Source organism: Macaca nemestrina, chromosome 20 (assembly GCF_043159975.1).
Source record: "Macaca nemestrina isolate mMacNem1 chromosome 20, mMacNem.hap1, whole genome shotgun sequence".
Taxonomy (NCBI): Eukaryota; Metazoa; Chordata; class Mammalia; order Primates; family Cercopithecidae; genus Macaca; species Macaca nemestrina.
In genome coordinates, this window is record NC_092144.1 from 8,176,155 (window position 1) to 8,202,193 (window position 26,039).

Consider the following 26,039-nt stretch of genomic DNA (forward strand, 5'->3'; position numbering starts at 1 on the left):
CCCATTTTGGCTGCTGGGGAGACCTGGGAGAACGGGTGGTCCTTTCCAGACCTGGGTGGGCGCTACTGCATGCAGTGACACACACACGCCGCAACTCGTAGAAATCTACACAAGACAGAACTTTACTGATGTAGGGCTTCCTGGCAGGAGTGTGTGGGCCCCAGGGCAGGGTCTGTAGCACCATGAGGGGGTGGCCTGGATGTTGGGGTGCCCCTGGGGCAGGCAGGGCAGAGGTTGGGGTGGATCCTCCCCCTGGTCAGGTCAGGGGAAGGTGTCAGGGAGGTGGTGCTACCCCCCCGTCTCCCATAGCAGACAGAGACTCCCCCCAGCTCGGAGTGGAGGGGTAGGGCAGTGCTGGGGGGCAGGGCACCAGCAGACCCCCTCCCCACCCCTACTCTTCACAGTACATATTCCCATCAAAGGAGTGGGGGAGTGTTGGGGACTCCCTAAGGGTGGGTGCAAAGGGTGCTGGGGTGAACAGCTGTCCCCTCCCCAGACCCACCCTGGAGGGGGTCTCTCTACGTGAACTGGAAGCGGGGGATGCTGAAGAGGGGCCCTCGGGGGGGCAGCCAGCCCCTCTCCATCCCCTAGCCAGGGGCCCTGCAGGGGTTCCCAATAAATAACTTCCGGCTCCGTCTCACCCTTCCCTCCCAGTTCCCGCCCCCCTGGGGCCCCCTCTGGCCGGCCCACTGCAGGGCTGGAGGCAGAGACCCCGCCAGCTGTGGCTCCGGGTGCCGCGCGCTCCTTAGTGGCCCTGGCAGGTTTTGCAGCACATCTGGCGGAAGTAGGCTCGGCTGCAGAACTGAAATTTGAGCACCAGGGGGCAGTAGGCGACCTTGTTCACATCCTTGCACTCTGCGGGGGCGGGAGAAGGAAGGAAAATCAGGTCTCAGCCTCCCTCCCCGCAGGGCTGCACACACGACCTGCAGTGCTTCCTGGCCAGTGACTTTGCCTTTCTGTGCCTTAGTTTCTTTCTTTTTAAATTTACCTTTTTTTTTTTTTTTTCACAGACGGTATCTTGCTATATTGCCCAGGCTGGTCTCCAACTCTTGAGCTCAAGCGATCCTCCCACCTCAGCCTCCTGAGTAGTTGGGACTGCAGGTGTGAGCAAACCACGCCTGGCTTCTGTGCCTCAGTTTCCTCAACTATCAAAGGGGGCTTATAATAGCACCGATGTCACTAGGCTGTTTTGAGGATTTAAGAGAGAGAGTGCAGGATTGGGGGCCAACACAGGCACAAGAAAAGGGCCGGGTACAGTGTATCATGCCTGTAATCCCAGCACTTTGGGAGGCCAAAGCGGGAGGATTGCTTGAGCCCAAGAGTTCGAGACCAGCCTGGGCAACATAGTGAGACCCCTGCATCTAGAAAAACTAATTAAAAGAAAAACTTAGGCCAGGTGCGGTGGCTCATGCCTGTAATCCCAGCACTTTGGGAGGCCGAAGCAGGTGGATCACTTCAGGTCGTGAGTTTGAGACCAGCCTGGCTGACGTGATGAAACCCCATCTCTACTAAAAATACAAAAATTAGCCGGGCGTGGTGGCAGGTGCCTGTAATCCCAGCTACTCAAGAGGCTGAGGCAGGAGAATTGCCTGAACCTGGGAGGTGGAGGTCGCAGTGAGCTGAGATTGCGCCATTGCACTCCAGCCTGGGAGACAGAGCGAGACTCTGTCTCAAAACAAAACAGAAAACAAACAAACAAAAAAGGAAAAATTAGCCAGGCGTTGTGGCAGGTGCCTGTAGTCCCAGCTACTCAAGAGGCTGAGGCTGGAGGATCGCTTCAGCCCAGGAGGTGGAGGCTGCAGGGACCTATGATGGCGTCACTGCACTGTAGCCTGGGCGACAGAGCGAGTCTCTGTCAAACAAACACACACCACCCAATAAAACAAAAGAAGACAAATATTCCCTTTCCTTTCCATTGTTCCTTTTCATAGCACCCAGGAAAAAATGTCCAATTGGGGCTGTAATCCTCACTTGTTTTCCTTTTTAATAAACTGAAGATAGGCTGGGCGCGGTAGCTCACACCTGTAATCCCAGCACTTTGGGAGGCTGAGACAGGCGGATCATGAGGTCAGGAGATCGAGACCATCCTGGCTAACACGGTGAAATCCCGTCTCTACTAAAAATACAAAAAATTAGCCAGGCGTGGTGGCGGGCGCCTGTAGTCCCAGCTACTCGGGAGGCTGAGGCAGGAGAATGGTGTGAATCCGGGAGGCAGAGCTTGCGGTGAGCCGAGATCGGGCCACTGCACTCCAGCCTGGGCGACAGAGCAAGATTCTGTCACAAAAACAAAAACAAAACAAAACAACAACAAAACTGAAGATCTTGAGCCCCAGCTGAGTGGGGGAGTCGGGGTATTTTGCCGGGCATTGACGTATTTTGTGTGATCATGATGTCTGTTGATGACTATGGATGGAAACCGGCTTCCATCTAGCGGCCAGTGATTTATGGCAGGACCTGGGGCAAATTAAAAGCTACAGATGGATTTTTTTTTTTTTGGTTGCCCAGGCTGGAGTGCAGTGGCGCAATCTTGGCTCACTGCAACCTCCACCTCCCGGGTTCAAGAGATTCTCCTGCCTCAGCCTCCCTCACTCAGCTGGGATTACAGGCGCACGCCACCACCCCTGGCTAATTTTGTATTTTTAGTAGATCTAGGGTTTCACCATTTTGGCCAGGTTGGTCTCAAACTCCCGACCTCAGGTGATCTGCCCGCCTTGGCCTCCCAAAGTGTTGGGAGTACAGGTGTGAGCCACCACACCCAGCCTAATTTTATCTTTTGTGTTACTATGTTTCTCAGGCTGGTCTCCAACTCCTGGGCTCAGGCAATCTTTCCAGTTCAGCCTCCCAAAGTGCTGGGATTACAGCCGTGAGTCACCTCACCCGGCCTGGGTGGATCATTTTATTCCAACTCCATTCTGGGGCACCCCTCAAGTGAATATATCATTTACATCCCTTGACAGATAAAGAAACAAAAACACAGAGGTGGAAGATGAACCCAGGTAGTTTGGTTGCAGTGCCCAGACTAATAAATTAATTGTTCTCTATCAAAAATAAATTTACAGGCCCAGTGCGGTGGCTCATGCCTGTAATCCCTGCACTTCAGGACGCCAAGGTGGGCAGATCACCTGAGGTCAGGAGTTTGAGACCAGCCTGGCCAATATGGTGAAACACTGTCTCTACTAAAAATACAAAAATTAGCTGGGCGTGGTGGCACGCGCCTGTAATCCCAGCTACTCAGGCGGCTGAGACAGGAGAATCACTTGTATCCAGGAAGTGGAGATTGCAGTGAGCTGAGATTGTGCCACTGCACTATAGCCTGGGCAACAGAGTGAGACTCTGTTTCAAAAAAAGAAAAAAAAAAAAATTGCGGCCAGGTGCAGTGGCTCACGCCTGTAATCCCAGCACTCTGGGAGGCTGAGGCGGGTGGGTTGCTTGAGACCAGGAGTTCAAGACCAGCCTGGGCAACATGGTGAAACCCCATCTCTATCAAAGAATACAAAAATTAACTGGACACTGTGGCTTTTGCCTGTAGTCCTTGTGGAGACTTGTAGGGGCTGAGATAGGAGGATCGCTCGAGCCTGGGAGGTGGAGGTGCAGTGAGTCGAGATTGTTCTGCTGCACTCCAACCTGGGTGACAAAGTGAGTCCTGGTCTCAAAAATAAATAAGTAAATATGGCCGGGTGTGGCGGCTCACGCCTTTAATCCCAGCACTTTGGGAGGCTAAGGCCAGCGGATCATGAGGTCAGGAGTTTGAGACCAGCCTGACCAACATGGTGAAATCCCGTCTCTACGAAAAATACAAAAATTAGCTGAGCGTGGTGGCGGGCACCTATACTCCCAGCTACCCAGTGGGCTGAGGCAGGAGAATTGATTGAACCCAGGAGGCGGAGCTTGCAGTGAGCCGAGATCACGTCACAGCACTCCAGCCTGGGTGATAAAGCAAGACTCCACCTCAAAAAAAAAAAAAAAAAAAAAAAAAGTAAATGAAAAAATAAAAAATTTTACCTAGGCAGAAAAAAATGTGTATACTTCCAAGCAGTGGTTCTCAAGGGAAGTGATCGATTTTGACCCCCCAGGGGACACTGGGCAATGTCTGGAGACATTTTTAGTTGTCATAACTTGGGAGAGGGTTGCTACTGGTACCCAGTGGGTAGAAGCCAGGGATGCTACTAAACATCTTACAGGCTGGCACAGTGGCTCATGCCTGTAATCCCAGTGCTTTGGGAGGCCGAGGTGGGAGGATTGCTTGAGACCAGGAGTTGGAGACCAGAGTAACACAGCAAGATCCCATCTCTCCAAAAAACAAAAACAAACAAAAACCCTACAATGCGCTGGACAGCTCCCCATGACAATCATCTAGCTCAAAATGTCACTAGTGCCTGAGGTTGAAAAACCGATTTAAAGGAAAAATATTCAGTAAATTGTGCTACAGGTGGAGATGAATAGGTACAGGTTATGAAAGTGACTGGGGAAATGACACAAGTTTTAGTGCACAGAGGGTCGGGTGCCTGGAACACTCAGCATACAGTGGCACTTAATAAATGCTTGCAGGGAGAAGATGGTGAAGGACGGCCTGGCAGAGACAGAGCAACGCATTTCAGAGGTTCCAGAAGTTCTAGGATGAATAGTCAGGACCCCCAATGCCCTCTGTGGCTGGCTCTGGCCAGGACCCTCCTGGCGCGCCCTGGCGGGTCACCCACATACCTTCAGGGCTGTCCCCGGGGGTCGGGCTGTCGCACTTGGCTTCACACTGCTGCGTGGTGGGCGGCCGCAGGGCTTCCGTGCACTCGTGTGACGCCTGGCCCGTGTGGCTGGTGCAGCGCACGGAGCGCTGCTGCTGCCCTAAGCCGCACTGTGCAGAGCACTGCGAGGGGGCACCACTCAGTTGCTGCCCCGCAGCCCCTGCCCTGGCACCCACCCCTCTGAGGCGCACCCTCCTACCTCACCCCACTCGCCAGCCACCCAGCGGGCCGGGGGACAGCGGCGCAAGTTGCAGCGCATGGTGGCCGGCGGCTTGGCGGCGGGTGAGCAGTGTGCCGGGGGCAGCGTGGCACGGTGGTCTGCGCTCTTGCAAAGGACCACGCGGTGGCGGAGGCCCGGCCCGCAGCTGGGGGTGCACTGCAGTTGGAAGGGGCGTTTCGTGCTCAGGGTGCTGCCCCAGTGCGAAGTGAGGATGGGACAGCTAACCTGGAGACCGCGCAGAGGCTTCTCCGTGGACACCCCACCTGGGCATCCCAGTCCCTGTCCCTCTCTGCATAGGGAGTGGGCGCGAAGGAAGGGGGCGGCTGACCTCAGACCAGTCGAGGGCCGCCCACTCCGGAGGGCAAGTGGGGCCGTGGCAGGCCTCCAGCACAGGTGGGCGCGGCTGCGGGCATGCGCTGTCGTCCAGCGCCTTCTCCTCCGCGGCCGAGACGCGGCGCTGGCACACGACCGAGCGGCTGCGCACGCCCGCATCGCAGCTGCGGCTGCAGCGCGACCAGTTCCCTACAACCCAGCTGTAGGAGATAAAGGGGTCTGAGCAAGTAAGCAGGGCAGGGGGGTCCCAATACGAGAGCAGGGGGCAGTATAGCCTCCCCTCCCCTTCCAACCACCCAGCCTCATATGGATACCGGCACCAAGCACCTCCACATTCCACACTTGGGGCATTGTTAGCCTGCACCCAAACTGGGGGCAGCGAGGTGCATTACCCTAAGGAGAAATAAATCTTTGGACAATGCGGGTGATCAGGCAGCGCCATCATTCTGACTCCAGGGCCATGCAACCTTGACCGCCACCTTGGGGGCACTATTACCTTGGACTCCCCCATAAGTCCTATAGAACCATCACTGCAGCACTCAGCCCACTGTCACTCCGATCCTGCACTAACCTGGCCCCCACCCCCCTGGAGCACTCGCTCTTGACTCCAGGGAGCACGCTCCTCCCACCCTGAGCAACACTGCCCCCTGGCGGCACTCACTCTGGCGGGCAAGGCTCCGTGTTGCAGGCGCGCTGCCTCTTGGGCAGCTTGCTGTGGGCACTGCAGTAGTGGGGGGCGACCGCGGAGCTGTCCAACTGGTTGCGGCACTCAACCGCCTGCACCTGGCTACCTGGGGGAGGGTGAGAGGCCTGCTCAGCCCCTCCCGGCCCAGAGAACCTCAGCCCAGGTATCTTGTGCTGCCCCCATCCCCGGCCTCACCGCCTGCACACTGGGCCGAGCACTTGGTCCAGGGCGCATAGTGCCAGGAGTACGGGGGCAGGGAGTCACGGGTGATGGGGGCATTGAAGCGGTAGCGGAGGGCAGGCAGCTCGGTCCGGGCCAGCACCTGGAAGAAGGGGCGGCAGTCAGTGTAAGGATGGCACGGAGTCTCTAATACCAAAGGCTGCACCTTGCCCCCAGTCTCCCTGTTACCATGACGATGAGAGAGGCATTAATCGGTCCCAGGGCTTCCAGACTCTGGAACTGGTCTGGCCCCTGTCGCAGCTGAAAGGTGGTCCCAGCCAGGGGCAGGCGGTGGGGCTGGGGGGTCCCGGGCAGCCCCTCCAGCAGCAGGGACTCCTGGTCTCCTTTCAGGGCTGGGGGACAGTGCAGGGTTCAGAATTCCAGACATGTTGAAACCTCCCTCCCCACTGACCCCTAATCCTCATCCCCTCCCCACCGTCTGCTCACCCAAGTGACTGAGAGAGAGGTTCAGATCCTGGATGAAGATGTGGACGGAGCCTTTGGGAATCCAGACGACATCCTCGTACCCTGAACAGCAGAGCTCAGATGTCACCCACTTGGCATGTCCCCAACACCTGTCTGCCTCCCCTGTCCCTGGCCCATGAGGATAACAGCTAACTGTTACTGCACTAAATGCACATCTGACTGCACCTCTGCCCCACCCTTGTGAACCAGGTATTTCATTATCCCCATTTTAGGGATGACAAAACTGAGGCTCAGAGAAGTTAAGGAACTTGACCAGATTTGACTGCTAGGAAATGGCTGGGTTGGGATTTTTTTTTTTCTCTTTCTTTCTTTTTTGGAGACAGGATCTCTATGTTGCCCAGGCTGGAGTGCAGTGGAGTGATCTTGGCTCACTGTAGCCTCAGACTCCTAGGCTCAAGTGATCCTCCCACCTCAGCTTCTCGAGTAGCTGGGACTACAGGCATGAGCCACCACACCTGGCTAACTAAAAAAAACCTTTCTTTTTCTTTTTCTTTTCTTTTTTTTTTTTTTTTTTTGTAGAGTTGGGGTCTCCTTAAGTTGCTCAGGCTGGTCTCAAAACTCCTGGGCTCAAGTGATCCTCTTGCCTCAGCCTCCCAAAGTGCTGGGACTACCGGTATGCCGGTATGAGCCTCCCAGTTTTTTTTTTTTTTTTTTTTTAAATACAGGATCTCACTTTGTCACCCAGGCTGGAGTGCAGTGGTGCGATCATAGCTTACGGCAGCCTTGACCTCCTGGGCTCAAGGGATCCTCCTGCCTCTCAGCCTCCCAAGTACCTGGAACTACAGGTGTATGCCACCACACCCACCTAATTAAAATAATTTTGTAGCCGGGTGCGGTGGCTCATGCCTGTAATCCCAGCACCTTGGGAGGCTGAAGTGGGTGGATCATGACGTCAGGAGATTGAGACCGTCCTGGCTAACACGGTGAAACCCCGTCTCTACTAAAAATACAAAAAATTAGCCAGGTGTGGTTGTGGGCACCTGTAGTCCCAGCTGCTCAGGAGGCTGAGGCAAGAGAATGGCGTGAACTCAGGAGGCGGAGCTTGTAGTGAGCCAAGATGGCGCCACTGCACTCTAGCCTGGGTGACAGAGCGAGACCCCCCAAAAAAGAATTTTGTAGCGTTTGGCCGGGTGTGGTGGCTCACACCTGTAATTCTAGCACTTTGGGAGGCCTAGGCGGGCGGATCACTTGAGGTCAGGAGTTCCAGACCAGCCTGGCCAATATGGTGAAACCCCATCTCTTCTAAAGATACAAAAATTAACCGGGTGTATAGTGCACGTCTGTAGTCCCGGCTACTTGGGAGGGTGAGGCAGGAGAATTTCTTGAACCTGGGAGGCAGAGGATGCAGTGAGCCAAGATCAAGCCACTGCACTCTAGCCTGGGTGACAGAGTGAGATTCCGTCTCAAAAAAAAAAATTTTTTTTTTCTTTTTGTAGAGTTGGGGTCTCCCTGAGTTGCCCAGGCTGGTCTCAAACTTCTGGGCTCAAGGGATTCTCCCACTTCAGCCTCCCAAAGCACTGGGATTACAGGCGTGAGCCACCATGCCTGTCTCACTTTTGATGCCAGTGACCAGGCTGCTTATTGTAAAACCCCAATGGGACGCCACCTGGGGAAGGAAACTCACACTCTGCCACCTACTCCTGCCTCACCTGGACACACTCGGCTTGTGCAGCCTTCCAGATATTTCCTGAGCCTCCTCCCCTCTTGCCCACTCCCTGGGCTCTCTCTCACTCGCCCAAAGCCCAAGCTGGAAAAGGTGCTTTCAACACTTTCTGAATATCCCCTCCCATAGGAAGCCTTTCCTTGCTGGCATAGAACATTCCCCCAGCTCCTCTGGCTCACGGAGGATGGAAAGTGACACTCGCTTCCACCCAGACGTGGCAGGAGCTCCTCCAGGAGGCAGAGGAGAGAGATTCAGGGTCCCATCTCCTGAGACACTCTTTTTTTTTTTTGAGATAGAGTCTCGCTCTGGCTGGAGTGCAGTGGTGTGATCTCGGCTCACTGCAATCTCCACCTCGCAGGTTCAAGCAATTCTCGTGCCTCCGCCTCCCGAGTAGCTGTGATTACAGGTGCTCACCACCATGTCCGGCTAATTTTTGTATTTTTAGTAGAAATGGGGTTTCACCACGTTGGCCAGGCTGGTCTCAACTCCTGGTCTCAAGTGATCCTCCTGCCTCAGCCTCCCAAAGCGATGGGATTACAGGCTTGAGCCACTTCACCTGGCTGAGTCCCCAGGACTTTTGGGGACTCCTGACACTCCACGGGGCCCCTGGGGTCTGAGGAGTTAGTGTTCTCAGCTACTGCAGTGGGATTAGCTCCACCCCCAGCCAGCTGGCCCATGCAAGGAGCATGGGAGGGAAGCTGGAGGCTCTCACCGGCCCCAGGTGAGGCTGGGCTGAAGACGCCCTCAATGGTCTCGCAGGCACTGCCGTCACCGCCACACACTCGGCACTTGTCCTCCCGCACGTCGGAGCCCAGGACTCGGTCGCAGCCCACGTGCTGCGTGGAGAAGGGGTGAGCAAGGCGACCCCCTAACCCACCTCCGCTATCCCCTCTCCACCTCCCTGGGAGTCCCCTCCACCTTGCATTCGCCGCTGACGCAAATGTCCACCGTGTCTGGACGGCAGGGTGTCCCGTCCACCACGGCTGCCGCCCTCTCCGTGTAGAAGTTGAAGCCTTCCGCTAGGCACGTAAGCGAGCAGGCCTTCACGCCCCCTGGGGGGCACGGCCCCGTCACCCCACGGGCCAGGCCACCCTGGAACTCCTTCCTCGCTCCCTAGGGGAGTGAGGCCAAGCGGGACAGACCCCAGACCCAAGAGGATGGGCAGCTTGGGCAGAGGGAGTGGGGGCTCCCAGCGTCCAGTTGAACCCCCATGGTACCGTATCCTGGGTACTCTGGCTCCCTGGGTGGGGACAGGGCTCAGGGCAGACCCCGGGATGCTGCATTCATCCACCGGCTGATGGACACTCCCACAGCTGCCCTTCACAGCCCCACGGCCTTCGGAGTCCCACACTCACCTCCCCGGTACGTTTTCCACGTGTAGAATTTCCCACGGAAGGGGATGCTGTCAAATTCAGAACACTGCATTTCTCTGAAGTCCTGGGAGCCAGGCGGGCAGTCCTGGGGGCAGGAGAGGAGAGATGGAGGGAGACCAGGTTTGCGGGGATGGAGTCAGAGCAGAAAAGGGGTGCTCAGAGAAGGATGGGCTGGAGGAGGGAGGCAAGAGGCAGGGAGGCCAGGGAGGATGGTGTGATGGTCTGGGTGAGACTAGGCCTGGAAGGTAGCCTGGGCTGGGCATTTAGACACATCTGAGATAGGACTGGATCCCGCATTAGAGGTTTGGGGGTGAGCTGGGCAGGACACACTTGGATTTCTCGTTTCAGACAATGGAATCTTTCTTGCTTGCTTGCGTGTTTTTTCTTTCCTTTTTTTTTTTTTTGAGGCAAAATCTCACTCTGTCGCTCAGGTTGGAGTACAGTGGCACGATCTCGGCTCACTGCAACCCCCATCTCCTGGGTTCAAGTGATTCTCCTGCCTCAGCCTCCGGAGTAGCTGGGATTACAGGTGCGTGCCACTGTGCCTGGCTAATTGTTGTATTTGTTTTTTTTTTTTTTTTTTTTTTTGAGACGGAGTCTCACTCTGTCACCCAGGCTAGAGTGCAGTGGTGCCATCTTGGCTCACTGCAAGCTCAGCCTCGTGGGTTCACACCATTTTCCTGCCTCAGCCTCCCAAGCAGCTGGGACTACAGGTGTGAGCCACCGCGCCCGGCCTTTTTTTTTTTCTCCTTTTAGACAGAGTTTCGCTTTTGTTGCCCAAGCTGGAATGCAATGACGCAATCTTGGCTCACTGCAACCTCCACTTCCCAGGTTCAAGTGATTCTCCTGCCTCAGCCTCCTGAGTAGCTGAGATTACAGGCGCCCGCCACCACGTCTAGGTACTTTTTTGTATTTTTAGTAGAAGCGGTGTTTTACCATGTTAGCCAGGCTGGTCTTGAATTTCTGACCTCAGGTGATACACCTGCCTTGGCCTCCCAAAAGGCTGGGATTGCAGGTGTGAGCCACTGCGCCCAGCCTAATTTTTGTATTTTTAATAGAGACGGGGTTTTGTCATGTTGGTCAGGCTGGTCTTGAACTCTTGACCTCAGGTGATCCACCTGCCTCAGCCTCCCAAAGTGCTGGGATTACAGGCGTGAGCTACTGCGCCTGGCCACATGGAGTCTTTCTTGAGAGAGAAAGTCTGGAAGGGATCAGGGTTTATAGAAGGTGCCAGCATGTGGATTCTCTGAAGACCTGGGTCCCCCCACATAGGAGGCTGAGAAGTCCAAAGCTCTCACTGCCCTCTGAAACACCCCCTCCCCAGCAAACTTCTTGCTGCTCACCGGTGGTCCTAGGTCAGCTGAGGGCACAAGCAGAGGACAGACACCAGTCACTGGGTTTGGTGAGAGGAAGCTTCAGCTACAACTTTGGGGGATGACAGAAGGCAGGGGTGGGACTCTTCGGGGGAAGTTGGGCTGTAAAGGGAAGGGACAGACTGGATGGTAGGGGGTTGTGAGGGCCAAGCAGTGATTTCAAGGTGGGGTCTCGTAGTCTAAATGCAGGAGGAAGAGAGCTGGAAGGGGCCAGGTCTTTAAGGAAGAGGCGTTGCGGATGGGAAGGTGGTGGGGGTTAGGGAGAGGAGGGAAGAGAGGGGTGGCAGCTGCAGGTTCCCTAGGAGGCAGCAGGTGCCCGAATGAAACACTCTGATAGCTTTTTTTTTTTTTTCTTTTGAGATGGAGTTTTGCTCTGTCACCCAGGCTGGATTGCAGTGGTGCGATCTCGGCTCACTGCATCCTCCGCCTCCCGGGTTCAAGCGATTCTCCTGCCTCAGTCTCCCGAGTAGCTGGGATTACAGGAGTCCACCACCACGCCCGGCTAATTTTTGCATTTTTAGTAGAGACAGAGTTCGCCATGTTGGCCAGGCTAGTCTCAAACTCCTGACCTCAGGTGATCCGCCCGCCTTGGCCTCGCACAATGTTGGAATTACAGGCATGAGCCACTGTGCCAGGCCTCTGATAGCTTTTTTTAATGCTTCCTCCCCCTACTCCTCAAGAGGTTTGGGGGAACTCACATCCGTGTTGCAGGAGCGGTGCCGCCTTCTCTCACCCAGACAGTACTTGCCCCCGATGGTTGGCCTGGAAGGGGTGGTGGGATAGAAGAGAGATGAGGCAGGGGGAGATGGGGGCGGGGGTCGCGCTGCCCTTCCGGGTGGGGGTCCTGAGGGCTGACCTGGGGCTGTCGCAGTGACGGCTGGAAGAGGACACGCCGCCGCCACACGTCCGGCTGCAGTCGCCCCAAGGAGTCCACGGCCCCCAGGCTCCGTCCACGCCTTCCGGGCGCGACCCGAAGGGGACACAGACCCGTTTGTAGCACCACTGGGTTGGGGGAGACAGGAAGGAGTGAGTCCAGCCCGGAGAACACTTGCGGGCCCCTTGCACCGTTCCCCACTCCAGGCCCCAGCCAAAGAAATCTCAGCCTCTTCAGGATGGGGCAGGAAGGGGATGGGCAGAGGCGGGGTCTGAAGATAGGGACAGGTTTAGGTTACGTAGGAGAGTGGTCTGGGAGACAGACAAGCTACAAGCGAGAGGCGTGGCCTGAGCACAGCGAGCTGAACGGGGAGGGGTGTAGACAGGACCACGATAAGCTTCGAGACGAGGTGGGGCGTGGCTTCAGGCCGGGGGAGGGACCTACAGGCAGTAGGCGTGGCCAGAGCCAAGGGCCGCACAGGGGATGGGCGTGGCCAATAAGGGAGAGAGCAAATAGTAGGCGTGGCCAGAGCCAAGGAAATTATTAGACGGTGGGCGTGGAAAACGCCTGAGTGAGCAAACAGTAGGCGTGGCCAGAACCGAGAGACGCATAGGTGGTGGGCGTGGCCGAGGGAAGGAGCATGCAGTAGGCGTGGCCGCAGCCGAGGGAGTATAGATGGCGGGCGTGTCCAATACGGGAGGGAGCAGACAATAGGCCAAAGGACAGACAAGTGGGCGTGGCCAACTCGGGAGGTGGATCCGGGGCGTGGCCCGGTTGGGGGCCCTGGCCGGCGCTCACCCCCTTGTCGATGGTGTGCGTCTGGCACAGCGTGCCCTCGGCGGCCGGGATGCTGTTGGTGATGCACCGGTTGCTCTTGCTCAGACACCACAGCTCGCTGCAGACCTCCTGCGGGCCGAGGCGCCCGCTCAGGCTCGCCCCCCTCTATTCCTCCCTGGGGCAGCCCGCCCGGCTTGGGAGGACCCAGATGTCCGGCTCACTGCCGGCCCCGGAGCAGAGAGCACCGTACTCCCTTCCTGGCTCTCAGTGGGTCTTCGTGCATCCCCTTGCGGGGCATGGCCTGTGACTTATCCTCTGCCAATAAGCTCCATTTATGGAACACCTTATACATGCCATATACCCCTTTAGGCAGTACTACCCCATCTTACTGGGAGAAAACCAAGCTTTAGACAGGTAAGGTCACTTGCTAGAGGTCACACAACTACTAAGGGAGTAGCCTGGAGTTTAACTCAGCTCTTTAATTCAGAGTCTGTGCTCTAATAAACTTTGCAATTCAGCTTCTGGTGCCTTCTGAGTTTCTGGAAGGAAACTTGGGACCTACTGAGGAATGAACAGGAAGGATTTGGGGTTCTATTATGGGGTGGGCAAAGTAGCTGAAGAGAAAGTAGTGGTTCTGAGAAATCGGCCTGGATGATGACTAGGCCAAAGGCCTCAACTCTAGTTTTTTCCAGCTTGTTGGTTCTCTTTGTTCCCCCATCTAAACTGGAGAAGCCCCCAACACTTTTAAGCTATGGGGAGGGGTGGAAGTTTGGGAGGGGACAATGCCAAATTAGGTTTGTGTGGGACATTCCTGTCTTTCTCCAGGTGAAAAATCCGCACCTTCTTCCCGTCTGAATCCTACACAGGCTGGACCAGTCCCAGGGACTCACTCTGACCCTTAAAGTCCAGGTTAATATCCCTGGAGAAGCCCCACTGAGTTCAGGTGAAGCAAAATCTCTGACCCTCTTGGCCCACATCCTAAGCAACCTCCCACCATCTTTCCTCTAAGAAGTAGGTGGTCCTGGCCGGGTGCAGTGGCTCACGCCTGTAATCCCAGCACTTTGGGAGGCCGAGGTGGGCAGATCACAAGGTCAGGAGATCGAGACCATCCTGGCTAACTTGATGAAACCCTGTCTCTACTAAAAATACAAAAAATTAGCCAGGCGTGGTGGTGGGCAACTGTAGTCCCAGCTACTTGGGAGGCTGAGGCAGGAGAATGGCATGAACCTGGGAGGCAGAGCTTGCAGTGAGCCGAGATCATGCCACTGCACTCCAGCCTGGGCGCCAGTGAGACTCCATCTCAAAAAAAAAAAAAAAAGAAGTAGGTGGTCCTTCTGTAATTATCAAGTGTAATCCCCTCTTTGAACCCAATTCTTGTAAGCTTTCCAGTTGTGGGACTGGATCAATCAATGGCCATTGGAAAGGACCCTTCCTAGGTCAGCCCCTTAGAGATACCTGTACATACGTGAGAAGTTGGAAGAGTTACTCTCAGACACATTCTAACTCAAAGGTCCTCTAGAGTCTCTGCCTTCTGCGTTTTAGAGGACACTTCTCAGCTATAAACTTAGCCTGTGTCCTCCTGGCCATATCTAAAAATATTACATCAGCCGGGTCGCAATCCCACTTCTGACACCTCAAGAGAACGATTTCAGTCCTGCTTTTGGCCTCCTCTCCACAAGGAGGCACTGTGGCATATTGAGTTGTGCAGAGACCTCAACTCTGCTATTGACCTGCAACATATTTCCCCTCTCTGGGCCTCAGTTTACTCATCTACAAGATGGGCAGCCTAATGCCTGCCTTGCCTATATAAATGGCTATGAGGCATGTGACAGGATAAGAAAGGACTTGCACCAATGCCATTATGGGGTAACAATGACCACTGCTATCTCTGGACTAGGCACTAGGCTGAACCTTTACATATATTAACCAGGTCACATGAAGTAAATAAATCCCCCTTTGTCAAGAGGGCCTGAAAGATGTTCCTTCAAAAACTAAAAGGAAGGCTCAATTCAACATATAGCCAGTGCCAGCCCAAGCTTGATGTTTTGACAGCTCCTCCCCTCCCCTGCCCCTTTGTAAAATTTGGAGAGTCATGAGAGATCTATTTATATCCCAGCTGTGTCATAGTCTTGAACTGTGGCCTTGGACAAGTCACCCTCCCTATGCTATGCCCCAGTCCCTTTCTCTGTAACTTGGGGGCTAATAGGATTGTCAGGAGTTTAGATGATGATACCCAGCACATGCTTAGCACATAGTGAGAGCTCAGTAAACGTCAGATACCACGATCGTTGTTAGGATACCTGGGTCACAGCAGATGGTGAGGATTAGCTTCGGAATTCTTTAGGAATTCCTTAGAGGGTGCTGTAGTTGCCAGCTAAGTTAGGGTGCAGGGGCTCAAGGGTGGGATGTCAATGAAATAGAAATTTTGGCCGGGCGCGGTGGCTCAAGCCTGTAATCCCAGCACTTTGGGAGGCCGAGATGGGTGGATCACGAGGTCAGGAGATCGAGCCCATCCTGGCTAATACGGTGAAACCCCGTCTCTACTAAAAAATACAAAAAACTAGCCAGGCGAGGTGGTGGGCGCCTGTAGTCCCAGCTACTCGGGAGGCTGAGGCAGGAGAATGGTGTAAACCTGGGAGGCGGAGCTTGCAGTGAGCTGAGATCCGGCCACTGCACTCCAGCCTGGGCAACAGAGCGAGACTCCATCTCAAAAAAAGAAAAAAAAAAGAAAAAAAAAAAGAAATTTTTCCAGGGTTTGTCTCTGTCTTGCAGTGGAATGGAGGGAGGGCAATTTGGCAGCTGCTTGCCCTCTGCTTTGCATGAACACGGCATCACAAAAACTCTGATCCTTTGAGTTGTGAGGGTGTGAAGAACTAGGGCTGGGCCTGGGCCCCTAGGGCTGAGACTTTGAGGAGCTTAGGGGTGCATTTAGGGAATCGAGGCAGGTGGGCAGAGGAGGAGCAGACCGCGGCTGAATGCTGGTGGCTGAAGCAGGAAGCCAGTAGGTCTCCAGCTTCCTGGGAGGAGCTGGGAGTGGAACCCCCTACCCCCAACTCCTTTCTCTATGCACAAATAGGGCTTTGGGAGTCTAAACCTCGGGAAAGAGTGGGGAGAGGTCAGGAGGCTCAGAGCTCCTCCAGACAGGGAGTCCCTGGAAGGTTCTGTCTAGTTCTTTGCCAAGTAGGGAAGATAGCTCATCCCCAGGGAAATTATTTCCATCAGGACTGGATGTTTAGTTAAAAACTGCCCCATGAGAGGTCTTGAGACTTTGATCCTGCTGTAGCCCACAGGTGGTCTGATGTACCAGACAGAGAAGGTGGCCCCCCAGCCCAGCCCTCCCCTCAAATCAGGGGTCTGGAGAAGCAGGGGATCCCATTTTTGTTCCCAAGCACTGTCTGATTGCTTAGGACATTTTGCACACTCCATGCACCTCTGTCCTCCCAGATCCCCATGGGGGCTCACCCCATCCCCCTTCCCGGCTCTCCCACCCCCCCACTTCCCAGGTGGGTGCCCTGGTAGAGTTCCTTCCCCCGCCCCCAGCGGCCCCCTCCCCTCCCAGGAAGGAAAGCAGGAAGGCTCTCTCTACCCCGTATTTACACTGACGCGATTTGACTCCATGCTGGAAGCGGCATTGCTCATCTGCATCGTAGGCTTGGCCCGGTGCCACTGTCGGGTACACAAAGTCCTGTCTCGGGGGCCGGTTGTTCAGGCAGAGCCCCAGGCCCGAGCTGCCTCGAGAGAAAAGCAACTGTCATGCTAGGTGGCTACAAGTCAAGAGCTCAGGAGCCCCGGCTGGATGGGGGTCCCAAGGAGCAGCCCTGATTTCTATCATCTCCCATGCACCCTGCCCCACCATGGGTGTGACCCGCTCTGAGGGACACGCAGGTGCATCCTCACTCTAGAAAGCTGGTGATGTAGTCACGGCTGCAGGATGACCACACGAATGGGTTGGTCTTCATGGTAATGTGGGCAGCCATGAGCTTGGCTGGGTCCTGACCACGGGCCCCACAGCTGTTTCCCACGCCGTCATGGTTCATGCCGAATCTAGGGAAAGGGGTGTCGGCTCTGCCGGGCGCCGAGGGACCCGCCCAGCTCCTCCCGTCCTCCCCCTCCTGTGTGCCCCGGCCTCACGTGTGCCCGATCTCGTGGGCAATGGTGAACGCCGTGGCCAGGCCAATGTCCTCATTGACGCTGCAACTTCTCTCGCGCTCACACATTCCACCCACTGGGGCCAGGCCTAGGAAGATGGGCATGTGGGGATGGGACTGGGAGTCTCAGGACGGTGCTGGCTGGCCCCATCCACCTGCCAGGTCTCACCCCAGCCCACTGCCTTCATAGACGCCTGAAACCTACGGGGCTCAGATACCTAGTGTGCCGCAGGGTTTGTTCTTGTAGATGCAGATGTCATAGCTGTAAAAGGAGAAGGGGGCAGTGAAGGGGCTGGGCTGTCTCCCTAAGCCCTGCTGATGCCACCATGCCCAACTCTAGGGGTTGAGTCCTGCCTTGGAGGCGCCATTTGCCTCCCACCTGCCTCAGTCACAGGAGTGACTGACCATGAATGCACGCGTGCATGGGTGAGAGAATGAGCGAATGAGGGCATCAGTGCCCAAACAGCCCCAAACCTCCCTTACCCATTATTCTTAAGCAGCCCCTCCCCATCCCCGACTCCCTCATGGGCGGCCCAAGCTTCCCTCCTCCTCCTGACCCCAGCAGAAGTGATCTCTGGACTCTCACAGTTCCCTGGACCACCTGTTTTCTCAGCCCCAGTCCTAGACCTCTCCTGTCCCCTCACCGTGTGATGAGCACTGCTGTGTCATGGTTAGCCACACCGTTCTCTGGAATGGCATTACCATGGCCGCTGTGGTTCACGATGGATTTCTGCCACTTACAAAAGCTGTCCAGGGACTTCCCGGCATGGTGGGTGATCTCCAGAGTGGGCTGGGGATGGAAAGAGGGAAGTACATGGGCGCCCACCACCCAGGGGACGGCAAGACCTGCTGGCGTGAAGGGGAAGGGGAAGGGGAAGGGGAAGGGGAGGGAGCCCCCCGCACCTGGTCCTCCGTGAGCAGGATGAGGCGAGTTACGAGGATGTTAACGGTGCTTCCCAGACTCGAGTCCTGGAAAAGTTTGGCAACCTGACCTCCAAGAAACAAGAGAGACCGAGTCTTAAGAGGAGCCCAGGGTAGAAAATGAAAAGCAAAAACAATGATAACAGCTTGCTTTCATCAGGTACTGACTGTGCGTCAGGTCTTAGGCTAAACCTGCTATTGGGTTTTTTTGTTGTTATTGTTACAGATGGGGGGGGTCTTTGTATGTTGCTCAGGCTGGTCTTGAACTCCTGACCTCAAGTGATCCTCTGCCTGGCCTCCCATAGGGCCAGGATTATAGGGGTGAGCCACCACGCCTGGCCATGCATCAGTCTTTTCATGAATAGGTACTATTTGTTGTTGTTACTATTTGTTGTCGTTGCTGTTGTTTTTTGGGATGGAGTCTCGCTCTGTTGCCCAGGCTGCAGTGCTGTGGCGCCATCTCAGCTCACTGTAACGTCCGCCTCCCAGGTTCAAATAATTCTACTGCTTCAGCCTCCCAAGTAGCTGGGACTACAGGGGCACACCACTATGCCCACTTTATTTATTTTTTTTTTTGAGACAGAGTTTTGCTCTTTTTGTCCAGGGTGGAATGCAATGGCGTGATCTCAGCTCACTGCAACCTCTGCCTCCCGGGTTCAAGTGATTCTCTTGCCTCAGCCTCCTGAATAGCTGGGATTACAGGTGTGAGCCACCACGCTCAGCCATGCCCATCTAATTTTTGTATGTTTAGTAGAGACTGGGTTTCACCATGTTGGCCAGGCTGGTCTCGAACTCCTGACCTGAAGTGAGCCTCCTATCTTGGCCTGGCACAGTGCTGGGATTACAGGTGTGAGCCGTGCCTAGCCATGCATCAGTCTTTTCATGAATAGGTGCTATGATCATCCCCAATTTATAGATGAGGAGACATGCAAAGAGAGGTTAGGACACAGGTGATAGGTGTCAGAAGTGAGACTCAAGTCTGGATTGCTTACCAGGACATTTCTCAGACTCCTCCAAGCTCAGCTTGTCTACTTGACCCCAACCTCTGCTTACCCCGCTGACTGCCTCAAGCATCTTTCCCCAGAGGCGACCTGAGGGATATACATGTCTGGGTTCATCCCACAGCTATCTGAAGGTACCAATTTGCCCATCACCGCAGGAAAGTAAACTGTGAAGGCAGGAGGCTCTGGAGACAGTGGTCAGAGGAAAGGAGGAAGCAGCCCCAGGGATGAGTGGGCACAGAAGACAGAGGCCGGGCTGCAGGGATATTGGAGCCCTGGGGCAATCATTTTCCTGTCTGGAAATCCCCAGGAATTTTTTTTTTTTTTTTTTTTTTTTGAGACAGAGTCTCACTCTATCACCCGGGCTGGAGTGCAGTGGCACAATCTTGGCTCACTGAAACCTCCACCTCTTGGGTTCAAGCAATTCTCCTGCCTCAGCCTCCAGAGTAGGTGGGACTACAGGTGCCCACCATCACGCCCAGCTAATTTTTGTATTTTTAGTAGCGATGGGGTTTCACTGTGTTGGCCAGGCTGGTCTCGAACTCCTGACCTCAGGTGATTTGCCTGCCTCCGCCTCCCAAAGTGCTGGGATTACAGGCGTGAGTCACTGTGCCTGGCAGGAAACCCCTAGGAAATTCTGAAAGCCCTAGGGAGAGAGGTCAGGCTCAGGCACAAGAGAGTGCCATCAGTGATGACGCTACACAACATTTTGGATCCTCTGCCTGTCTGCTAAACTTTTTGTTTCCCCTTTTGCTTCAGTGAAACGAGAGCACCATTCATCAAGCCCTTACTATGTGCCGAGTAGCCTACCTGGCTTCCCTCCCACCAATCCTTACTCTCCATGGTAGCTACCATTATATTTCCATTTGATACAGTAGTACGCTGAGGCTTAGAGAAGTCAAGAATCTTGCCCAAGATCTAGGATGGAAATGAACTATATCTGAATGTGAGTCGGGGAGGTCACCCTGTAGGAATTTATAAGTAGGTGCTTGTGCAAGAATGCTGCATGAATACAGATGTGTGCCTGTGTGTGTACTGCTAACCTCAATGAGTACCTGCGAGCTGTGGTTGATCTATCTATCTATCTATCTATCTATCTATCTATCTATCAATCAATCATCTATCTATCTGTCTGTCTGTGCGTCTGTCTGTCTATCTACCTACCTACCTACCTACCTACCTACCTATCTTGAGATGGAGTTTCCCTCTTGTTGCCCAGGCTGGAGCGCAATGGTGTGATCTTGGCTCACTGCAACCTCCGCCTCCCAGGTTCAAGCGATTCTCCTGCCTCAGCCTCCCAAGTAGCTGAGATGACAGGCGCCCACCACCACGCTCAGCTAATTTTTGTATTTTTAGTAGAGACGGGGTTTCACCATGTTAGCCAGGCTGGTCTCGAACTCCTGACCTCATGTGATCCACCCACCTTGGCCTCCCAAAGTGCTGAGATTACAGGCGTGAGCCACCGTGCCTAGCCTACTGAGATTTATTTATTTATTTATGAATGACAGGGATCATAACCCACTGCAGCCTCAAACTCCTGGGCTCAAGTGATCCTCCTGCCTCAGCTTCCTGAGTAGCTGGGACTACAGGTGTGTGCCACCACGCTCCACTAATTTTTTTTTTTTGTTTTGTTTTTTTGTTTTTTTGAGATGGAGTCTCGCTCTGTCACACAGGCTGGAGTGCAGTGGCCGGATCTCAGCTCACTGCAAGCTCCGCCTCCCGGGTTCACGCCATTCTCTTGCCTCAGCCTCCCGAGTAGCTGGGACTACAGGTGCCTGCCACCTCGCCCGGCTAAGTTTTTGTATTTTTAGTAGAGACGGGGTTTCACTGTGTTAGCCAGGATGGTCTCGATCTCCTGACCTCGTGATCCGCCCGTCTCGGCCTCCCAAAGTGCTGGGATTACAGGCTTGAGCCACCGCGCCCGGCCTACTCCACTAATTTTTAAGTGTTTTGTAGAGATGGGGTTTCACTATGTTTCCCAGGCTGGTGTGTGTTTACTTTTTTATTTTTTTGAGATGGAGTCTTGCTCTGTCACCCAGGCTGGAGTGCAGTGGCATGATCTTGGCTCACTACAACCTCCACTTCCTGGGTCCAAGCGATTCTCCTGCCTCAGCCTCCTGAGTAGCTGGGATTACTGGTGCCTGCCACCACACCCGGCTAATTTTTTGTATTTTTTAGTAGAGACAGGGTTTTACCATGTTAGCCAGGCTGGTCTTGAATTCCTGCCTTCAAGTGATCTGTTCACCTTGGGCGTGAGCCACTGTGCCCAGCCTATGTGTATTTTTACACACAGCAAACACTTATATGCCACCTACTGCATGCCAAGAACTGTTCTACACACTTTATCAATGCACTGGATCTACCTTAGCTTTATAAAGTAGGTACCACAATTATGCCCATTTTACAGATAGGTAAGCCAAGGCAGAGAGGTGAAGTCACTTGCTCAAAGGCAGATAGTTAAAAAGTGGCAGAGCAGAAATTTAAGCCCAGGCAGGTTCCCTCTGCCCCAGGGTACCTCTGCATGTAGTCACTGTGCTTATGCTCTTTCTCCTCGTTCATTGCCATATGCAACCTTCCTTTCTAGCCTGTCCCCATATCAGGGATTGGGGTGAGATGGTAGCCACCCCCTTGCCTAACACAGGAGGCTGGCTCCAGGTCCTCAGGGCTGCGTGCCCAGGGAGGGGAAGGCACTTACAATGTTCATGATGGCCAGCACGTACTGCTCCACATCCCGGCGCCCGTGATAGGCCACCATCATCTTGTCAGCCACCACCAGGGTCTCCACGTAGCGCTCTCGGCTGACGGATCGCTTCAAGCCTGGCTGGCCACGCTCTGTTTCATTCCCCAGGGGCCTGGCAGGTGGCGGCTTCAAGGTCCGCAGCCACCATGGCCGCCCTTTCCACGGTTTCTCATCTGGGGGACCCAGTAGAGCAATTAAGCCCTGCCCTGCTGGTGGGATGCAAAGCTGCCCGATAACTGTCTTGTCCAACCTCTATCTGGCTACCTCTCTACCCGACAGACAATTTCTGGTCATTCTGCTGCCTTCTCTTGTTGTCCAAGACCTGTGTGATGGTCTGTCTGCCCAATACCTCATTGTTTTTATTCTTTTTTTTTTTTTTTTGAGACAGAGTCTCATTCTTTCACCCAGGCTGGAGTGCAGTGGTACGATCTCGGCTCACTGCAACCTCCGCCTCCCAGGTTCAAGCAATTCTCCTGCCTCAGTCTCCTGAGTAGCTGGGATCACAGGCACGTGCCACTATGCCCGGCTAATTTTTGTATTTTTATTATTATTATTATTATTATTATTTTTTGAGACGGAGTCTCGCTCTGTCTCCCAGGCTGAAGTGCAGTGGCTGGATCTCAGCTCACTGCAAACTCCACCTCCCGGGTTTACGCCATTCTCCTGCCTCAGCCTCCCGAGTAGCTGAGACTACAGGCGCCTGCCACATCGCCCGGCTAGTTTTTTGTATTTTTTAGTAGAGATGGGGTTTCACCGTGTTAGCCAGGATGGTCTCGATCTCCTGACCTTGTGATCCGCCCGTCTCGGCCTCCCAAAGTGCTGGGATTACAGGCTTGAGCCACCGCGCCCGGCCAATTTTTGTATTTTTAATTGAGACTGCGTTTCACCATGTTGGCCAGGCTGGTCTTGAACTTCTGACCTCAAGTGATCCACCCATCTCAGCCTCCCAAAGTGCTGGGATTACAGGTATGAGCCCCTGTGCCTGGCTGCCTCATTGTTTGTCTACAGGGCATCTTGGCAGTACCATCTCTATTTTTTTGTCAATGTCCTACTACCTGAGAATATTGTAGTCTACCATGATGTCACTGTCCCACTGCCAAACCGTTGAGTTGAATAACAGCCTGACTTCTCCCACTGTTGGCTGTATGCTGTTCCACTGCCTGTATGCCGAGCTGTTCAGCTACCAGCCTGCCCCACTGCCCAAATGTCCAACCGAACACTTGCATGACTGTCCCAGAGCTAAGCTGGTTGGTTGAACCACTGTCCCATGATGACCAGCATGATTGTACAATCCATTGACAATTCCACTGCCCGAATGGAATGGTGTGAACCAGACTATTTTGCTGTCTGAACTGTGTGCTTGGACAACATGTTGTCTTCTAGGTGAGCAACTTTTCCAATCAATGCACTGCCCGATTAGATCAGTGAGTTCTAACCAGATGGTCTCATGGACCACGCAACTGTGACATCGTATGCCATCCACCTTTTCTGTCTGTACAGCTGACTGTGGCTGTATGTCTACCACAGCATCCTACTCACAAGACTATCTGATTATACACTTCATTCAATATCACACTGTTCTGCTTTTCCATCTAACATTCATCGGATTTTCTTTTTTTGAGACGGAGTCTCACTTTGTCGCCCAGGCTGAAGTGCAATTGGTGCATTCTCAACTCACCGCAGCCTCCACCTCCTGGGTTCAAGCGATTCTCCTGCCTCAGCCTGCCAAGTAGCTGGAAATGTGCCACCATGCCTGGCTAACTTTTTTGTATTTTTAGTAGAGACGGGGTTTCACCATGTTGGCCAGGCTGATCTCGATCTCCTGACCTCAAGTGATCTGCCCGTCTCGTCCTCTCAAAATGCTGGGATTACAGGCGTGAGCCACCATGCCTGACCCTGATTTTCTATATGTATATTTTGAAACAGGATCTTGCTCTGTTGCCCATGCTGGAGGGCAGTGGTGTGCTCAAGGCTCATTGGAGCCTCAACCTACCTGGCTCAAGGGACTCTCCTGCCTCAGCCTGCCAAGTAGCTGGGACTACAGGAGCCCACCACCACACCTGGCTTACTTTTTCTATCTTTGGTCGAGATGGTGTCTCCCTCTGTTGCCCACGCTGTTGTCAAACTCCTGGGCTCAAGCGATCCCCCCACCTCAGCCTCCCAAAGTGCTAGAATTACAGGTGTGAGCCACCATGCCCGATCGGACCTGATTTTCTGGCAGTATGACTGTGCTGGTAAATATTTTGTTGGTATATAGCTTTCCTTCTCTCTCATTTCCTAAATGCCTGATTGTACAACCATCCTCCTACCAGTCTGATCATAAATCTGGCCTTTTGGCTGTATAACTGCTGGAGTATCTGATATAATCACCACACTGTCTAACTGTCTGATCAGATGATAATCCTAGAGAAGGAATGGTTTTATACCTGAACACCTGTCTGGCTGTTTTACTCACTGCTGGGCCAGGTGACTACAGCAGGGATAAGATTATTCCATAGCTCCACTGGTTCACTGTGTGAGGATATGTCTCTGCTGTCCCCTGGATAGAACTGCCTAGTTTTTTTTTTTTTTTGAGATGGAGTCTTGCTCTGATGCCCAGGCTGGGGTGCAACGGCACGATCTCCACTCGCTGCAACCTCTGCCTCCCGGGTTCAAGTGATTTTCCTGCCTCAGTCTCCCGAGTAGCTGGGATGACAGGCATGCGCCACCATGCCTGGCTAATTTTGTATTTTTAGTAGAGATGGGGTTTCGCCATGTTGGTCAGGCTGGTCTCGAACTCCTGACCTCAGGTGATCTGCCCGCCTTGGCCTCCCAAAGTGCTGTGATTACAGGTGTGAGCCACCATGCCTGGCCTGATTTTTTTTTGAGACGGGAGTCTTGCTGTCACCCAGCTTGGAGTGCAGTGGTATGATCTTGGCTCACTACAACGTCCGCTTCCCGGGTTCAAGCGATTCTCCAGCCTCAGCCTCCGAGTAGCTGGGACTACAGGTGCTTACCACCATGGCGGGCTAATTTTTGTATTTTTAGTAGAGACGGGGTTTCTTCATGTTGGCCAAGCTGGTCTCGAACTCCTGACCTCAAGGTGATCCACCCACCTCGGCCTCCCAAAGTGCTGGGATTATAGGCGTGAGCCACTGCACCCGGCCGGAATTCTGTAATTATATCACTGTGTCCCCTTCTCAGCAGCTCCATTCTTCCCCTCACATAACTGCCTGCTGACTTTCTGGATAAAAAGACACTGCTGCCTCAAGGGAAAGATACCGTGTAGCCCTCTCCCCATCCCCAGAAAGACCGATGTACCTCTCACTCCACAGGCCGTGTCCAGGTGGGGGTGACGCAGAGAGGAACGCTTGTACACCACATGTGGTCCACTTTCCTCTGGGCCCCGAGAACCCTTGGGCCCACCGTGTAGGGGCTCAATCAGGTACTCTTCCTCGTCTGCCACAATCAGGCCGTGCTGGGTTTTGAGAAGTGGGACAGAAAGTTCTCAGGATCAGGCTCTGGAGCTTAGGACCCCTGGGACCTTCTCTCTGTCTTTATGATTTCGTTCTTATCTCATCAGGTTTATTTTGCTTTTTTTTTTTTTTTTTTTTTTAGCATAGGTAATTAGTATCCATGCTATTTCTTTCTTTTTCTTTTTTCTTTTTTTGGAGACAAGGTCTCAATTTGTCATCCAGACTGGAGTGCAGTGGTGCAATCGTAGATCACTGCATCCTCAACTTCCTGGGCTCAAGTGATCCTCCTGCCTCAGCCTCCCAAGGAGCTGGGACTATAGGAGCACACCAACATGTTTGGCTAACTTTTTAAATTTTTAATTTATTTTTCATAGAGATTTATTTTTTCATATATTGCCCAGGCTGGTCTTGAATTCCTGGCCTCAAATGATCCTCCTGCCTTGGCCTCCGAAAGTGCTAAGATTACAAGCATGAGCCACTATGCTCAGCCTGTAATTTGTTTTTTTAATTATATATATGTGTATGTGTATATTATGAATGTATGTGTATAGATACACATACACATAATTATATATATAAAATATAAATATGTATTTAAGCATATATAATATATATAAATATATGTAAGAGATATATATATATTTAAAGAGACACTATATATTTACAGAGACAGGCCCCCAGGCTGCAGTGCAGTGGTGTGATCTCAGATCACTGTGACCTCCCCCTCCTGAGTTCAACCGATTCTCCCACCTTAGCCTCCTGAGTAGCTAGGATTACATATGCACACCACCATGCCTGGCTAATTTTTATTTGTAGTTTTAGTAGAGATGGGGTTTCACCATGTTGGCCAGGCTGAACTTGAACTCCTGACCTCAAGGGATGCACCCACCTCAGCCTCCCAAAATGCTAGAACTACAGGCATAAGCCACCGTGCCCAGCCTCTAATTTTTTGAGATAGATGTTCAGCTCATTAATTTTCGGCCTTACCTAAGGCTATACATTTTCCTCTAAGTACTGCTTTAGCTGCATCCC

The 26,039-nt window shown here is 53.6% G+C and overlaps 1 protein-coding gene across 3 annotated transcripts in view; it reads right to left on the reverse strand.

The window, feature by feature from the left end:
* Positions 1-104: 104 nt before the first annotated feature.
* LOC105481955 (ADAM metallopeptidase with thrombospondin type 1 motif 10) overlaps positions 105-26,039 on the reverse strand; it is a 31,756-nt gene continuing 5,821 nt past the window's right edge. For 2 of the 3 annotated variants that reach the window (XM_011741773.2, XM_011741843.2), the window contains 22 exons: positions 24,853-25,009; positions 21,508-21,725; positions 17,794-17,877; positions 17,535-17,680; positions 17,109-17,152; positions 16,874-16,979; positions 16,640-16,786; positions 16,329-16,470; positions 12,764-12,871; positions 11,948-12,093; positions 11,790-11,853; positions 9,701-9,803; positions 9,264-9,397; positions 9,058-9,181; positions 6,644-6,724; positions 6,386-6,549; positions 6,173-6,299; positions 5,954-6,083; positions 5,288-5,492; positions 4,939-5,115; positions 4,702-4,861; positions 105-855 (listed from right to left, as the gene is read on the reverse strand). In XM_011741773.2, coding sequence (XP_011740075.1) covers positions 746-855; positions 4,702-4,861; positions 4,939-5,115; positions 5,288-5,492; positions 5,954-6,083; positions 6,173-6,299; positions 6,386-6,549; positions 6,644-6,724; positions 9,058-9,181; positions 9,264-9,397; positions 9,701-9,803; positions 11,790-11,853; positions 11,948-12,093; positions 12,764-12,871; positions 16,329-16,470; positions 16,640-16,786; positions 16,874-16,979; positions 17,109-17,152; positions 17,535-17,680; positions 17,794-17,877; positions 21,508-21,725; positions 24,853-25,009 — 2,877 coding nt within the window. In that variant the 3' untranslated portion in view covers positions 105-745. Of the gene's footprint in view, positions 856-4,701; positions 4,862-4,938; positions 5,116-5,287; positions 5,493-5,953; positions 6,084-6,172; positions 6,300-6,385; positions 6,550-6,643; positions 6,725-9,057; positions 9,182-9,263; positions 9,398-9,700; positions 9,804-11,789; positions 11,854-11,947; positions 12,094-12,763; positions 12,872-16,328; positions 16,471-16,639; positions 16,787-16,873; positions 16,980-17,108; positions 17,153-17,534; positions 17,681-17,793; positions 17,878-21,507; positions 21,726-24,852; positions 25,010-26,039 lie in introns of those variants that run through there. The other variant, XM_071088018.1, reaches the window with a different exon arrangement.